The sequence below is a fragment of the Musca vetustissima genome, unplaced genomic scaffold (genome assembly GCF_032173495.1).
Source record: "Musca vetustissima isolate MV318-11 ecotype Yass unplaced genomic scaffold, APGP_CSIRO_Mvet_v1 utg2750, whole genome shotgun sequence".
In the NCBI taxonomy this organism is placed as follows: Eukaryota; Metazoa; Arthropoda; class Insecta; order Diptera; family Muscidae; genus Musca; species Musca vetustissima.
This window is the reverse complement of record NW_026884925.1, coordinates 129,401-147,540: the sequence shown is the minus strand read 5'-3', so window position 1 is coordinate 147,540 and position 18,140 is coordinate 129,401. Positions and strand designations below refer to the sequence as shown.

General features: G+C 34.7%; 1 protein-coding gene across 1 annotated transcript; it reads right to left on the bottom strand.

The window, feature by feature from the left end:
- Positions 1-6,749: 6,749 nt before the first annotated feature.
- LOC133332016 (probable multidrug resistance-associated protein lethal(2)03659) lies at positions 6,750-16,679 on the bottom strand. The gene is made up of 7 exons (XM_061540400.1): positions 16,600-16,679; positions 14,957-15,187; positions 11,237-13,141; positions 10,861-11,176; positions 10,418-10,568; positions 7,102-8,050; positions 6,750-7,029 (listed from the first exon to the last, which is right to left on the bottom strand). The coding sequence occupies exons 1-7, from the start codon at positions 16,677-16,679 to the stop codon at positions 6,750-6,752; spliced, it is 3,912 nt and encodes a 1,303-aa protein (XP_061396384.1).
- Between the last annotated feature and the right edge of the window lie 1,461 nt (positions 16,680-18,140).

Genomic DNA, 18,140 nt, shown 5'->3' with positions numbered 1-18,140 from the left:
ATGCCGTCTTGATAAGTGTTTTCCTAATTAGTGAAAACAAACATCAAACTAGGTTTTTAATAAATAATTGCAATGTTGAAAATGCAGTGGTAGAAATTTTAACTCTGATTGTAAAAATGTGTCTCGAGCATTTTTTAGCACAATAGTCGAACGTTTTTGCAAAATAGTCGAATTCTTTGTTTTTCTCGAATATAAAGATGTTATGTGGTTTTCTTGTTTTCTTTAACAAAAATATACGTTTTGCTGAAATTACAATCGGTGATTTTTGATTTTTATTCATTTTTGAAGCCGGTAATTATTTTTAAATAAAAATATTCAATGTCGGGTAATGTGGACCGAGTTCGACGCATGAGCGTCGAGGAGGTATTCTTTCCTCTAAAAACCCGATATGCGAAATTACAGGTGCTTCGGTTGGATAATGAAGCAAGGACCTTCAAAATACCGCAAATGGGGCGGTACCTTTAAAGGGGGCTATTCCAAAACATGAACCCATATACTTTTGCATTCATTGTTACTCAAGAGTGCAAAAAATTGAAATTTATCGCAACAATCCACAACCTACCTTTAACTTACTGATCCTCATTACCCACACATATTGGTCCACATTACCCGCCAAATTATTTTTATTCGTAGTTTTGAGTTTTTTGAAATACAATTCAATAACATTTTTATAGACAAATATATACAATGTTTGACCTAGAATATATTTAGCTAAAAAATCTACTATGTTGTGAAAACAATTGTGTTTTTATTTTTTACCGTTGTTACGCCCACAATATAAAAAAAGAAAATGGTGGTCCACATTACCCGAAGTTACTCTATATATTAATAATATTTGCAATTTGCATTTAATACAGTCGTGAAAAATAAATATAGGAAATTACAAAATTCTTTAAAATTCAAAATTCTTTTAAAATTCCATAAAAAAATTAAAATTTGTTTGCGTGCACATTCATGATTTTTGGCACTGGGGTTAAGGAAAATGTGCCGATTCGAAATCTGTTCGCGTTCACAAATTCGTCTACTGCGCACAAAAGTTATATCGGTTTTAAATTTTGTATTTCAAATATAAATGAAACTAATTCCTATTTGTTATAATACGCGAATTTCTTGACAAATGGTTGAACACACTTGCTTTCTTTATTTAATAGTCGCGAAAAACAATAAAAGCATGAAAATATCTGAAAATAAAATAAATTAATTTTTTAATTGAAACAAAACGTTTTTTTAATTTTAATTTTTTTAATTGTTTAGGTAGGTTAAGGGAATACGGGTTCGCCTTAATCTTCTAAAATATGCGACGATTTCTTCTACAAATTCTTTTAAGGGGACCCCCCATTCTCGGTGTCAAAATTTTTTTTTGATTTAATTCGAATCTACTCTAATTCTAGAATGTTCCTACAAAATTTCAAGTAAAAATCTCAAGAACTCTTGAAGATATAGTCGATTTATTGTGTCAGCATCAAGTGACGGCTAAAGGGTCTCTCAAACTTTAAACGCGTTTTTCTCAAAACGAATGGCGGGCACGATAACTCAAAAACTAGTAATCCAATCGGTTTAAAATTTTGACACGTTTCTCTGGGAGTGTGTAGCTCTCGTATGAACTAGGATAAAGCCAATCGGTGAAGATCTTCCTTATTTTTTAACTTAGTTTTTGGTAAAAAATAGGCGATTTTCCATAAAAAAATTTTCAAAGTTTCGCCATTTTGTTAATTGTTGTGCGAAGTCAATAATCCTAGTTCATACGAGAGCCAGACATGTCCTCTTTCTAACACAGTTGGAATTTTCGGATTCCGATGTTCCAATGAGGAGTTATCATGCCCGCCATCGAAAATAAGGACTTTTCTTTGAACCCAAAAAACAACAACAAAACAACAACAAAAAATTTTGGTAAATTATTTTTCTTCCTTTTTAAATCTTCAAATATATATGTGCCAAGTTACAAACCTTAACAAGCATTGGTATTCATTTACCAGCCCATTTAAAATCTTAAAAATAAAAAATCGAGAATGGGGGGTTCCCTTAAATGATTGTTAACTATCGGTAGATTCCTCTGTTAAGAGTTTTGACTTTAAAAATAACCAAATATATTGCAGTTACAGTATATGAAAATGATCAACATTAATAAGCATACAGTTCGCGTATTCGTGGAAATCAATTGATGCGCATGCGGTTTCCGTATACACCGAATCAATCTCTTCCAATAATTAAGAATTTTTCGAGGTTTCATTTTGCGGACAAAGTGTGCCGCTTGATGCACTTTACTATGCAAAAACCTTAAAAATGGATAAAAATGACGCAACGTGCAAACAATTTTTATGCGCATCGATTTCAGTAATGTCCAATGAAAATACATAAAAGTGCATCTATTTAAAGAGAATTGGTTAAGAACCGCCGATATGCCGCATATTATTCGCGTATCGATATATTTTTGACCTATTTTCACACATATTCGCGAATGCGATAATACATGCATTAATGCACTTAAAATAAATTCGATGAAAAACGCGATTATATACACGAATTACTCAAAAAAAATGCAGTTTTTCCTACATTGAAGGTACCTATATCCGTCGGCATTTGAGAGGACCTTCTTAAATTTAGACTCAAAAAATTGGTTTGTTTATAAAAATGTACGCACCAAATTTTCGTCTTTGGAATCCAATTGGAAAGAAGCTATGCAAACCTCAGTTTGAAGGAATTTAAAAGGTTTTTGTAATTTTCCATATAAACTTTATCGAACTCTTTCTGGTGGTCATAACAGAAGTGCAAGCTAATTTCAATCCACACTGAACCAAGGCTATACTAGACGGGCAGTCTTACAAACGCTTTTATATATTGCTGTTGTTATTATTTTTCAAAAAAAAATTATATGACACATCTTTTTGGTATTCCATAGTTGTTTTTTGCAGAGCTTCTTTGTTCTTTTTTCGTTTGCGATTCACTTAATTAATTTGAGATATTGTGTAAATATGTGTCCTTTTACCAGTAGCTGTAGATCGTAGTAATAGATTTTATTTGATAAATAAATGTAAATAATTACGACATGTAATAACTTTCGTTTTTTCCAAAATACAAAACAACTATTTATTTTCAGGTTCACGCTCTAACTCCCACGGCAGCAATGCTTCAGCCACTTCGTTGAGATCTACGAGGAGTAACTCCGTTTCGCCGGCTATAAATAATGCACACCACGAGAGAAAAGGTTCCACGTATCATCCCCATCTACAACATCATGCCCAGCATCTCTCGACACCTGAGGCAACGCTTCAGCCGTTGGTCCAACAACCCAACATAATCGCAAATCCAGTTGCTGAAAGCGTCACCGTGGACATTATCGAGCATGAGAAGTGAGCGACCGCAACTGTATGAACAGAAACAGGAAACACACACACAAGGAGCATATAAGCATGCATAACTATTTGCGTGCAACCGACACACAAATGGTCATTACCAATACCAACATACACACATATACACATACAGCCAATGGATTATGCTTTAAACTTAGCAATTAATTACAAACAAAACAATTAATCTACTTCTATGTTCGATTATAACGAAATCCCAAGATTTATGCACACTTTTTCAAATGTTAGACGACATATATGCAATATAAATAAGACGTGAGAGCGGACCCTCGCAACTACCAGTAACGGAGGGTCATTGATAAGTTGGAATTTTAAATATTCGTACCCGTTTATGACAACACAAGCAAGAACGTATAACAAAAAAGAAAAGAAAAAAACATATATATATAATATACATTTTTTAAATTTTAATTAAAGCATCTTTTTTAAAAACTAAACATTTTAAACAATCACAAAAAAGAAAACAAAAACTATTGCCTTTATTACACCAAACAAGAAAAGCTGATAAAAAAATTATAAAAAACATTGCATAACAAATTCATTATAAGAGAAAAAAGAAACCAGCTAATTTATTTAAAACAATTTAATTTATAATTATCGAAACACATGTACACACAATTCAGAGACTATCTCAAAGCAATGGAAATTCAATTTGAATCTCTATCTGAATTATACATAGCTAAACCTACAAATGAAGGAATCCTTAAAGACACAAGGAACCACACAGTTAGACAAACATTTGGGGGTTGTAATATTATCAGAATATTTTCCTTTTTCGACACTCCTAGGCTAGTAACAAAGACCTAGAACATAACGAATTCATAAACTAAACCAAAAAAAAAAAAACATCACCATAATACGCTTAAACTTCATGGCATTTATCTCATTATTACCTCTCACACTTTTGCACGAAAAATCATTTATTTTCTTTTTTGTTTTTGTATAACAATTAGTAACGTAACCATAATATAGAAACACAAACTTCGGGACCATATTTTCGAATCAAAATATGCGTTTCAAACGACGTTTTTCACTATGTTATTGTCACTCGATTCCGTTGTTCAGTGTAAACAATATGAACATTACAAACGAGAAGCACTCTAAACGCAATCATTATTTGATAAATCGTTATATTTATAATGTCGAGACTATAAAGAAAAACGACAAGCGCCCAAAAGCTCTCTAAACACTTTCAAAGACATAAATAAAAAAAAAATAATAGAAATATATATTTACATTAAACCCTCTATATTATACATGATCTCTATACATTATATACTACTGATATACATACAAACAATATATATACACATATATACATTCTTATATAATAAAACTATTTTTAATTAGCTATTAAAATTAAAAAAAAAAACGATCCTTATAGCCAACTACACTTTCGCCCACAAAACAAAACAAAAACAAAAACCAAATTTATTTTCTACACATCAAAATGAAATAACATAGGGAATAAATTAGTCAAGAAAAACAAACAAATTAATGCATACACACACTCACACATTTACAAAAACATTCATATATAAACGCATACCCCGATATGATGACTGCGAACAACTCACAATCTTACATTTGAATTGAAACGTTTCGTTGGTTCGATTTCACGGAATATATTTGCAAGCAAATGTGATTCTGGCTATGATAGATCATGAGATAATCGTTATGAACAATTTGAGATATGCCGACTTAGAGCCGGCTGCAACAAGTATTTGAGTTTGGCATTCGTGCATTAGGGGATCGCTCAGATCGCTATTCAACAAACTTCTTAAATGCCTGACAATCGATCAATTTAATAAATATACGGGGAAGGTATTAATTGTTCGATTGTTGGGATACTCGAAATGATCTAGTATTTCCCACGAAGGACATACTTAGCAATGAAATGCTAATATACATACTTACATTAATCTGTATTGAAAATCTGAATAGGGTATATACATACGTATAGGTGGAATCCCATACAAATTTGTGATTTAGTTAATATTCAACGAATTTTTAGAAGAGGCTTTGCTATTAACATTTTTTTGATTAAAACGAAATTGGTTTTGAAGTTTGGGGAAGAATTTCAAAATCATCTTGTTTTGAATCTATCGATCACACAATCGTACAACACATCTTTTTTACATACCAATATACTATAGTATAGAGAACAATTACAAATATTTACTAGCTTAATACAATTAAGATTTGACAAACAGATACTTAGGACCCGTTTAGAGAACATACCTACAAATATATTTCAAATTTAGTCAGTAGTGTAATTAAAAGTAATACTCATACTCATACGAACATAGACACAATTGCTATAATAGCGATGATGCTACTGAAGAGAACGGGCTATGGCAACAATGATCCTTGTGTTTCCTCCAAATAAACACACAACATCAGGCATAGCAATCTGGACTCACACACAAATTCTGTATTTGACGGAGATTAGATGCACCACTCGTCCTCATCCGGAGAGACATCTTCCAAAATTAAGACACATATTACTTTTTCCATTGAGTTTCATTTCGCAAATTCGAAGAATTTACTATAAGTCTTCTATTGAAACATCAAATAAAACAACAACAACAACAAACAGCCTTATGCTTAGCTCGCAGATTGTAGTTTATTCCGATCAAAATTGAAATGGCAACTCATCCAACACACCCATTACATTCTCTTCAATTCAATTCACTTCAATCCAATCCAAAACCAAATCTAGAATCAACAACTAGCAATATAAAATTAAACCAATTAATAAATATATTACAAATATTATTATTATTATAAATAGAACAGCAATTTGTTTGTGAACATACTAAATGATGCCATTTATATTTAAAACGTAAACTGCAAACTAAAACAAAAATACGAACTAAGAAGAAGAAGAACTCATTTTATTATAATAAACTAAATACTCTACCATACCTTACTTACCAAAACCAAATTGAATACTTTATTTAAATTTGCGAGGACGGTAAGTAGTCGAATCGCATACACATAACAAAATAATTCGTTTACTATTGGTTTGTTCCCGTACTGAAAAATCGATTTTTGATTCTTGTGGATTTTGAAATAAAAAAAATATCCATATAACGATTTTTTCAGATTGGTATTTCCAAGCATATACGTGGGACAATACATGACGTTCGGTTAAGGTAATACGAGAACTTAAACGTAGCATCGTAAAAAGAACTTTCCTTCCTTATTTAATAAAGAATCGAAAACAGTTCGTACCGATCTTATAATTGCCGTAGCATTTTGTCGTTTTATTAGCATGAACTAATATATGTCATTAATATTTAAAATAAATACACTATATACCCTAAAGTAATGAGTCAATTATATACATATGCACGCGAGTGAACATTAATAGAACTATTCGGATTTTTTATTTGTGACCCGTTTTTTGTAGCTTTGCTCAGCAATGTAATGTAAATATTTGGCCGTTCCGGGACCTGTTTTCTCTACGAATTTGAACAGATGTCCGTCGGGATTTTGGAGTAACTGATACGGATGGCCAAGTTCTACTGCACTGCCCGCATCCATAACTAAGACTCGATCATTGTCCATAACTGTGTGCAAACGATGAGCGATTGTTAGGACGGTACATTTGTCGAACTTGGTGTGAATAGCCTCCTGGATGAATTTGTCCGTTCTGAAAATAAACAAAAGGTATATTCTAAGTAGTGGAGTGCTCTCTTCACAATAGCTACGTGAATCAGCTTACTCTGGATCAACATTGGCCGTAGCTTCGTCCATTATCAATATTTTGTTGTGTCTCAGAATTGCTCTCGCCATACAGATCAACTGTCTTTGTCCCATACTAAAGTTGGAACCGCCGTCAAACACACGAGTCGATAATCCTCCCTCGAGTGATTTCACATAACTTTTCAATTTGACATCGTCCAGGGCACGCCAAATTTCTTCGTCAGTCCTTTCATCGAACGGATCGAGGTTGAATCGCAGTGCTCCCGAAAATAAAACTGGATCTTGTGGTATTATCGAAATGCGGCTACGTAGGTCATGTAGACCCAGCTTTTCGACATCGAAGCCATCAATGTCGAGAAGACCGTCATTTCTAGCCAGGCGGAAAATCGCCTGTATTATCGACGACTTGCCGGCACCCGTTCGTCCGACAATACCGATCTTTTCGGTGGGTTTAATCGAGAAATTTAAACCCTTCAAAACATAGTCGCCCTTTTCGGAATATTTCAGTTTGAGATCTTTGAAGTGTATGCGTCCCAGGGCTGGCCAGCTTTCTGGCAGTCTAACAGACGGATCTGTTTCCAAACTGGGCTCAGTGGGAAGTTCGATATATTCCACAACACGTTCAACACTCGTCATATTATTCTCCATTTCTGCCGTCTGACGCATCCCCCACTGGCACATTATAACCAATGACATGGACTGCGTAATGGCCAAACCAACATCACCGCTGTAGAATTCTTGGTTTATGAGCAGAAAACTGAATGTTACAGCCAGTATATAGAGGACACAAATCAGATCTGTCCAGAAGGCGAATGCCCGATTTGTTGTCACATACAGATATAGAGCAGACGTATTGTTATTCTGGTGATCGTGGAATTCTGCCTCCAGATGCCGGGTGGCATGTAGGGCTCGAATGGTGGTTAGACCCTGGAATGTTTGATTCGTATGGGAGTAGACGGGACTACGTGCTGAAATTGTAGAGGAAATAAAAAACGATAACACATCAAAATTCCGTTAATTTTTTGTTAATGACAAACTATAATTTACAATAAAAAAAAAAAACTATGGAAGTTGGATCCAGCTGTTCTATTAAATCAAAATACAGTTGAGTCGCCTATTTTGAAAGTGGCTTAAGTCAATATTTCTTTTATTGAGATATTTAATGGTTTGTGTTTCATTAGTTTCAAAAAATATTGTTAAGGGCTATTAATTTTGTTTGAGGCTTTGTGCCGCTCAACATGTTTGCTAATATAACGAAATGTGTTTAGTAAAATGTATTAGAAATCCAAGATGTGTACAAAAATCTAAAATGGACTTGAACCACTTTCAAAATAAACGAGTCATTTGTTCTGTATTGTTATTTGTCCAACAGTTATAACTAAATTCAAATTTAATTGGAATATGACGTTGGAAATTTGTTTTAATATCTGACGGAAATAGACTATAATCCTTTGTGGATGCACATTTGTATCCGTCTAGGATAGAAATAGACTATAATCCTTTGTGGATGCACATTTGTATCCGTCTAGGACTAATAAATAATTTAAAAATTCCGATTTTCATATGAAGAACGAATTTTGTATTTTATATTTGTATGTACAGTGAGTGTAATAAATATTTTGCCTCAATACAAATTTGACAAAATTCCAATATATACGCCTAAAGCCAGCATACTAAAGATGTAAAATGAATTATGTATGATGGGTTATGTTTGGGGACATATTTAGATATTATTTCTGCAAGAATCACTGCGAAAGACCTATTGGTCTAGAAGATATGGGCCAAGATCTATACCAACCAAAAAATGATTATCTCAAAAAAGTATTTTGCTTTTTATTATTATTTTTGAAAAAAATCGTTATATAACATACGCTTTGTCTTTTTATAGTTACCATTGTCGGTAACCACATACTAAAAGCGATTTGGCGATGATTCCAATAAACCACGGCATTTTTTTCGCGAATATTTTCTCACATTTACGTTCACTACATTCTCCAGCAATATTTCTTTTAATATTTTATAATTTCTCGCCCTAATTTCAAAATGAAAGTATTAAATATAGTCGTCGCGGCTTCAAAACAACCCAAATAAGTTTAGAATAATAAAAAGGAGGTTTTGCAAAATATATCGCGAGGACAGGACCTTAAAAACTATTAAAACCAAAATCCGACAAACAAATTATTTAAAAAAATATCGCGAAACCCCCTTTATCTGGCTTTGAAAACTTTATGGTCCATTAATATTGATCTAGGAACCAACATATGCGATGAAAATAGCAATAAGGAGGTCAGATTCAAAGATATGAACAGTTCTAAAACAACAGAAACTACAAAACAGTACATGAATTTGGGAGAAAACATCATTCGTCGTCAAATACTATTGCGTTTTGAAAAGCTGTGGTAGCTGGTGACGAAGACGCATTCAATATTTTACATCCGTTTAACACCATCAGTTGCGAATAAAATACAGCAGTGAATAAACTGATCGATCTATTTATTTTCGAAATAAGATGTATTTCTATTGCCACAAAACCGTTCATATCTTTGAATCTGTCCTCCTTATAGCTATTTTCATCGCATTTGTTGGTTCCTAGATCAATATTAATGGACCATAAAGTTTTCAAAGTCAAAAAAATGGGGTTTCGCGATATATTTTTTAAATAATTTGTTTGTCGGATTTTGGTTTTAAAAGTTTTTAAGGTCCTGTCCTCGCGATATATTTTGCAAAACCTCCTTTTTATTATTCTAAACTTATTTGGGTTGTTTTGAAGCCGCGACGACTATATTTAATACTTTCATTTTGAAATTAGGGCGAGAAATTATAAAATATTAAAAGAAATATTGCTGGAGAATGTAGTGAACGTAAATGTGAGAAAATATTCGCGAAAAAATGCCGTGGTTTATTGGAATCATCGCCAAATCGCTTTTAGTATGTGGTTACCGACAATGGTAACTATAAAAAGACAAAGCGTATGTTATATAATGATTTTTTTCAAAAATAATAATAAAAAGCAAAATACTTTTTTGTGATAATCATTTTTGGGTTGGTATAGATCTTGGCCCATATCTTCTAGACCAATAGGTCTTTCGCAGTGATTCTTGCAGAAATAAGAACTAAATATGTTCACAAACATATCCCATCATACATAATTCATTTTACATCTTTAGTATGCTGGCTTTAGGCGTATATATTGGAATTTTGTCAAATTTGTATTGAGGCAAAATATTTATTACACTCACTGTATATGTATATTCCTCAAAGTTTGTGCCAAGGGCATATGTATGTACATACATATGTATGTAACTTGAAGTTGTGACATTTTCCATGATACTTACTCATTACTTCGATTCGTTTTAAACTGCGACTAGCTCCTATGTATAGCCCACGGCAAGCGTACAACAAAAGAATCATTATAAATGCCGGAATGAGGAGCCAGTAGTTAGCCGTTGCAACCACGACCAATACGGCGACTGCATTGACGATAAACTGGAATAAATACAATATTGCTGGAATAAACACAATCTGTAATTTTGGAAGAAAAAAGTAAGGCGAGGAGGCACATGGCCTACTACACCACTTTGGATATATGTAAGAGGTGTTTCATCACACAATTCTACACTCAGTACGGGACATGATTCCGACATAAATTTAATGGTCTGCAAGAATCTACCTTTTTTGAAAGGAAAATAAAAAATTGTAAATTCGTACAGGTTCTGGAACAGGCATCAAACATCCTCCTCTAAAATATACACATGTGCTACCCAGTTGTCGTGCTTACCGAAATAGAGTCCAGCATTGCCTGTGGTAGGGCAACGTCGATGTTGGATATGTCACTGGAAAATCGGTTCAGTATACGCCCCGAGGGATTTGTATTGAAGAAATACATGTATGAACGGATTATACCATTGAAGAGACTGTCGTGCAGACGCAAAGAGATCTTCAAGCATATCATGAAGAAGCCAAATGTGCGCAGTATGTATAGGATTAATGTACATATGATCAGTATGGAGTAGATGAGAACCATGCGTTTACGTTTGGCCGTGTACTCTTGATAGGCGTCATGCTCCGAGGGCAGCGTTTCTTCCCATGTGGCCCTGTTGAAAAAAAACAACCAGTTTCTAAAAGCGGCATATCAATACAAACGCAGTACTTACCACCGCGAAATGAATATGTCCATGAGGGCTTGGCAAGCCCTGGCCATTATAAACAACATAAATACGAATATAATAACCCAAGGCATGCCAAGTGCCTGGAAATACGACAGATATGTGTGCAGTCTGACGGAGCCCTGCATTTGATTCTCTTTGCGGTCCTCGCCTTTGTCATGTGCGGTAGTTCGCCCGATAGTCTCCTTCGAGTCTTTCATTTCGGTGTCTATAATACTGGCCCTATGTTTCATCACATAATTATTTTCCTCCTCCTCCTGTTCCAAGAGGGCGCGGAACACGATACTGTGCTTCAGTGTTTCATACGGACCTTGTTCGATGACTCGACCATCCCCCATTAGAATCAAATGATCACTGTTCTTGAGGTGATGAATGTGATGCGTGACCAGTATGCGTATTTTATTGGCTAAGAACTGATTGAAGCATTTTCTAAGTAGGAGTTGGCCCACGTGTGAATCCACGGCTGATAGAGGGTCGTCGAAGACATATATGTCCGCTTTTCTGTACACGGCCCGAGCTAAACTTATACGAGCCTTTTGACCGCCGCTCAGGCTAATGCCTCTCTCACCCACAATTGTGGAATCGCCATAGGGGAACAGCGAAATATCTCTCTCCAATTCGCATGCATGAAGCACTGCCTTGTAGCGCGACTCGTCAAACTTTTCCACAAACACAATATTATCACGAATGCTACCTTCGAAGATCCATGCTTCCTGAGGTGCGTAGCTGAGCTGGCCGTTGACTTCGACGTTGCCGTTGACTATTTCCAATTCGCCGAGAACGGCATTCAGTAGGGTTGTTTTGCCCGATCCAACATTACCTACAATACCTACAAATTGGTTTTCACTGATAACTGCACTGACATTGTCGATGTGTTTTCGGCGGCTTTCGGAGTCCACCTTGTCCCAACTCGCTGTTAAATTGTGAAGAATAACGCCTTTCTTTATAGCTCTAGGGTTATGGACACGCCCACTGAAATTACCCTTGTCATCATCGTCTTCCATGGCGAAGTTTTCAATGCCACCGTCAGCAGGATCCTCGCTTTGCATTAGGAACATGACAACGCGACGAGCACACACCACCGTCTCGGCCCAAGTAGTTACGGCCAAGGGCCAGAAGTGCAGCAACGAATCATTTAAGACATCGTAATACGACGAAACTATGAACACCTTTTTGGCCGTCACTATGTCACCCGTATAAACATATGCCACCAGGCTGATGAACAGTGCGCACTTCGATATCATGTCGGTGCACTGTAGAGCGGCGTAGATATTCATCGAACCTCGGATGGCCTTCACTTCCTTCTTTCGTATGATGGCAATCAGCTTCGCAAATGACTTCTCCCAGGCGTACATTTTAATAACCTGCATCGCTGTGATGATCTCGTTCATTAAGTTAACACGATCGTCGCCATGCTCCGCGGATTCGTATCTAAAATGAGCAGATGCCTTGGCGGCCCAGGCCTGCAGCGGAATAAAAATGATTATGAAAACCAAACCAGCAATTGCGGGCCATCCAACTTGTAAGTACATCAAGTAGCCCATGATGCATGCCTCAATAGGGCCCTTCCACAAATCGTGAAAGAAGTAGAAGGTCATGTCGAACTGTGGCAAGTCTGACGAAAGTACTGCAATAGCAAATCCGCTCATGCCTCTGTTGTCAGCCGTCACTGAAGAACGTAGACATTTTCGGTACACCAGACCAGAGCATGCTAATCGTATTCTCGTTCCCACTTCGAATAGATAAAACATAAAGGGATGGAAGCAGAGAGTAGCCACGAGTGAGCACACGACTATACCCGTGGCATAGAGATAGGCCTGCTGTTTGCTTATGTCAGTTTGGCCTTCGGCAAAATACGATACTAGTCCTCCCAAAAATAATGGTTGTGACGAACTAAAAGATAAATACATACATAGATATGATATTTGAAATATCCAAAAAGTTTTGCGCATTTTCCTTGAGAATATCTGTGGTTTTAATGTGTTGTTGAGGCAACACCTAATGAATATCTGGAAATATTTGCCACTGAAGATGCCAGGAGTTCAAATGACCAGCCGAACTCCAAAATTACTCTTTTCGTTTGGCAAGAATACTTTTCTAGCTGAAGACACTAATCTTACTTGACCTATGTAGATAATTGTAATGAGTTATTTAAAAAAAATACGACTTTCGATGACAAACACCTGTCCATATTCCTTGTGGTTCTATTCATAAGGTTAATTTTCTCTATTAGTAAGGTTAATAATAACATGTACATATACAGTTAATCTTAATATTGACTATTTCGAAAACTAAACATTTGAAAAATAATTGGAAAATTGTGATTCTTTAAAATACTCAACCACAAAATCATTTGATTTTTTTATTTATGAGAATTTTTGAAAATGTTTTTGAGGCATTATAAGCAGGTATATAATTATCCACAAGCCTTAGAGCCGTAAATAATGACATAACCGTTTGAAAATCATAAAAGGTTTTAGCGTCCATTACAAAGAAATGCTATTCAAAATAAGATGCCTACAATGAGTTGTAAATAAAAACGGCAAATGTTCATCGATTTCTATGAACATTAATAGGCGAATACTCATTCAGTACTGTCATGGTACAATTATTCAAGATAGGCCATAGCAATTTATAAATTACAATTTTTTTCATAATTTGGCTTCTTATGCCTAATTTAGAGGTGTGCAAAAAGAAAGGAGAGTAAAAAAGAGAGAAGAGTAAAGGAGAAGCCGCCATATGAAATGTCTTACAAAAAGAGAACGCAGAGAACGAGCTTATTGATACATGCAAAACAAGGGCATCAGTTCCCATGGTTGCCCAGCATTAGCCTAATTCGAATACAATGTTTTGAAATAGAAACAAAATACATATATTTTCAATTCATTTGTTTCAAGCAGTGTTGGGCAAAAATTAATTGAGAGCAAGTGTGTCCGAGCGTAACAGAGAATTGACCATTAAAAATGACTGACGTAAAGAGAAAAAAGAGAACATATGTTTACCCATCGACCCTCAGTTACGGTAGTGTATATGGGTAAGCATGCCTGGTTTAAAGACATATTTTCCAACATTAGTAAGAAGAAATTTATAATTTGTAGATGATTCAATATCTAAAACGGCATATATGTACATTAGAACTTTTTATCGGGTTAACCTACTTTATGAGGATTTATTTGAAATATATGAAAAGGAATTGACAATTGAAACCCGCTGGGTTAACGAAATTGAAACCCACTGGGTTAACGAAATTAAATGTAAACTTACTGTAAATCATATTCCCAACTAGATTTTGAAAAGAAACTCTTACATTCTGATCATTTTTCGCGTTTTCAGTAAAATTTAAAAAAAAAATAAATATGTCAAACGACTTTTTGAATTTATTTTTATTTATTCTGACTTTAAAGCCCACAACGTAGAGGTGAATTTTCTCTCTTTAGACAAAACATATCTACCATGATTCCTACTATATGAAATCGTTTTTGAAAAAATAACCCTAATGTGCATTGTATGGGGTCAAACTATTTAACTCCTTCAACTTCTGTGATAACGTTAAGTGGAGATCTCCGATTATCAGAAAACTTTTTTGACAGCACACAGTTATCGCACCCAATGTTTGTTTGCGTTTTCCTCGACATTTTTTGAGTTTCTGCGATAAGAATACACTCATGCACCAAAGTAGGGTCTTATGTGTGCTTTCGAAATACTTACTGTATCGATATTTCCAGTATTGAATATAATATGCATATTGGCACAAACTTCCATCCGTACGCCCTGAATATCATGTGCAAGAGATTTGGTTTCTTTCGCCGCACCTCCTTCTCCCAGTGCTTGATAAGTGCAAACGAGACACTTCTACTGTCCAATGTGGGGATGTGTGCATATAAATCCTCCGGTTGCAGTTGCTCCCTATAGCCCCGCTTGAATGTTTCACGCGTCCACCTGCGAACGAAGAACACCACATCAATAATGAACATGAAATCAACACATCAACTCATGTAAACGTGTCTCCATCATAAATCAATAACATTTGGACTCGACAGCAACAATAACAATAGCTGGTCATGACAGGCCATAAACTATTTAGGAATCGGCATCAACAACAAGTCACTGATCCATTTGACTGACAATCTTAAGTCGCCGTCAGCCATTGTTTTATTTGTTCTAAATAAATACTTTGTTTATATGTATGTTAGGTGTTTTTTTCATTTTTTTTTTAGATAAAAACCTAGATTTTCCGCAAATCTGTTTTGAATATTTTCCATAGGGGATTTAATAAAGTTGCTATAGTTGGTATATATGATAGCACTGTCTTCTGAGAGTTCCCGACTTCTGTGATTATGCCAAAGCAATCGGTAGAAACATATTAAATTCGAAATTAATTGATGCTAATATTTTTTTCAGATGATTTTTATACTAGTCGTATAAAAAAAATTAATCGGGAATTTAAAAAAATTATGCTCGCGATTTTGGAGAACCTTGATGAATATATAAATATTGAATTGATTATTTAGTTATAGAGCAATACCAAATTTTAACATTAAAGGACAGTAATAACGTAACGTTTTTGAGAGGGCTATCTATATGAAGGAGTTTAAAAGACTCCATGAATCACACGATTAATTGGCACCGACATAAACATTTATAGGACTGGCAATCTTCCCCCTCAATCAAAAGTGACGTAGAACAACACAGGTAGGTTAAAAATAATTTATCAATAGTTATTTTCAGCACTGCCCCACAGCTGCTAACATGCAGGCGAATGTACTCCATATACGCGAGCCTTATCGCGTCTTTGCATTCACCGAGAAAAAATATTACGATAATTTTAAACAGCACAATTGTTTATTCGAAATACAAACAAACTAGTGTTGAATGAACAAACTTGAATCGCACAAAAAGTATAGCGATTATAAACACTTAAAACTTATAAACCATTTTGTGACGCTAAAATAATTAACACAAAACAAATTTATGTTTTAACGGCTAAATGATTTGTAATTAGTATAAGATAATAGTTTAGATTTTTGGAAAAAAATGTTATCGGCTTCCGTAGTACTCCACCCAACAAGACACCAACGTAAAACTAGCATCTCCGGCCAGGAATCCAAATCACTTAAATGCCAATTTGCCAAAAAGCTTAAAACTCTGGCGGAAGAGTATGTAAAGAAGTTTTGATGCAACATCAACAATTACGTTGAAAGTAGTAACGCAAACGAGCGGATCTGCCTGTCCCTAATTTAATGTGTACGTGATGTGTTACGTTATAAATATCACCGAGGTTAATCCTTTTATGCGAATGCGAATATTTCGGAAATCGGATTTTTCTTATATATTTATTTGTGCAGCCTTACCAAAAAAACCATTTCGATAAGAAACTGGCTTCAAGTAATGGATTAGGTTTTCGTTCGTCTTTTTCTTTGAATTTATTCATTATGAAATTTATGGCACCAAATTTTCTTATACAATTCTATTTCCGGGCACACGCAAGTCACTTGAATTGTTGAATTTCTATTTTTTCTGCTTCGCGTACACGCGATAGACACACCGATCACTTCGAAATTCTCACGAGATATGACCACCATTGCCATCATTGCGAAGTTTGTAGCATATAACCAAGTAAATATGTGCCTGATGTAGTTGAAGAATTCGTTGGAGGGACTGCACGTATAGGTCCAGCCTTATTGCTCGTCGGAGGGGGAGTTCGATGACCTTCCACGATCCTCTTGGCACTTAGCTACTGTACAACATAAAAAAATTACGTGCATATTTTTACTAAACCATAGGCATCAAAAGAAAGTAAGGAATTAATAATAGGGGTTTTAATAAGATTCGCAGGGAGTAGAAGAAAGCAGAAATAGAAGGAACAATAATCAGAGAAATTTATTGATAGAATAGAGAAGTCCCAAAAGATGTGCAGCAACGAGATTTTATGTTGCTAGAATACCCGCCCAACCTGGTGACAACGCTTTAAACTCAATTATAAAGAATGATTTATGTTGCAACCCCATATTCAATCATAACAAACCGCCTACATAGAGGAGCAATTAAACAAATCTCATATTACTCTACTCCGAATACATTTCAAATTTATTTACTAAAAATTCAAAGTTGACTATCATTATTCCTTAAAGTTATGTTATTCATATTAACCATTATGAGTATATAAAGAACAAATTAATTTCAAATAACCTTAATTCTATATTAGATTATCGAAAACATTCGTGAGAAAATAAATGAAATAAATTTTATAACATAATTTAAAACCTAATTAGAAATAAATTCCGAGTATTATTTTATAATAGAAGCAAATAAAAATTATTGGAATTTTCGAATAAGAGCAAATAAATTTTTGATGGCTCAAAGACCATACGACACAATCACTATGGCAATATCAATGAGTACAAATATTCAGATGTAAGCATAAAAAATTCACACCGACAAAATCCGAAAACAATATATCTGAACGGTAGAAATTTCAGTTTAGATAATTGAGGATAATAATTTCAAAATATGTAAAATCATCGCACAAAAATATAGCACTGCAATATCAATTATTAACCATTTCAATATATTGTTATTAATGTATAACAAATTTAATAAAGTTGATAATGTTTGAATGGCAGCAAAAATGTTTGTTGGGTAGCATTGTCTACCACCGTTCAATAAAAAAAATGTAAATAAAATTAACAAAATAACATTTTATCAACTTACATTGTACGCTGCTGTAATCCCTCGTCGAAAGTACTTTCGGTGAGTATGCAGGTCCGCTTAAGAGTTAATAGTATGTAATGTATAAAAGCTGCAGGCAGATGATCTTGAGTGATGTTATCTGTTAGGATTTGTTTCGAGTGTTTAATAGGTTTGGCCAATAGACAGAGATTTTGCAGAGGCA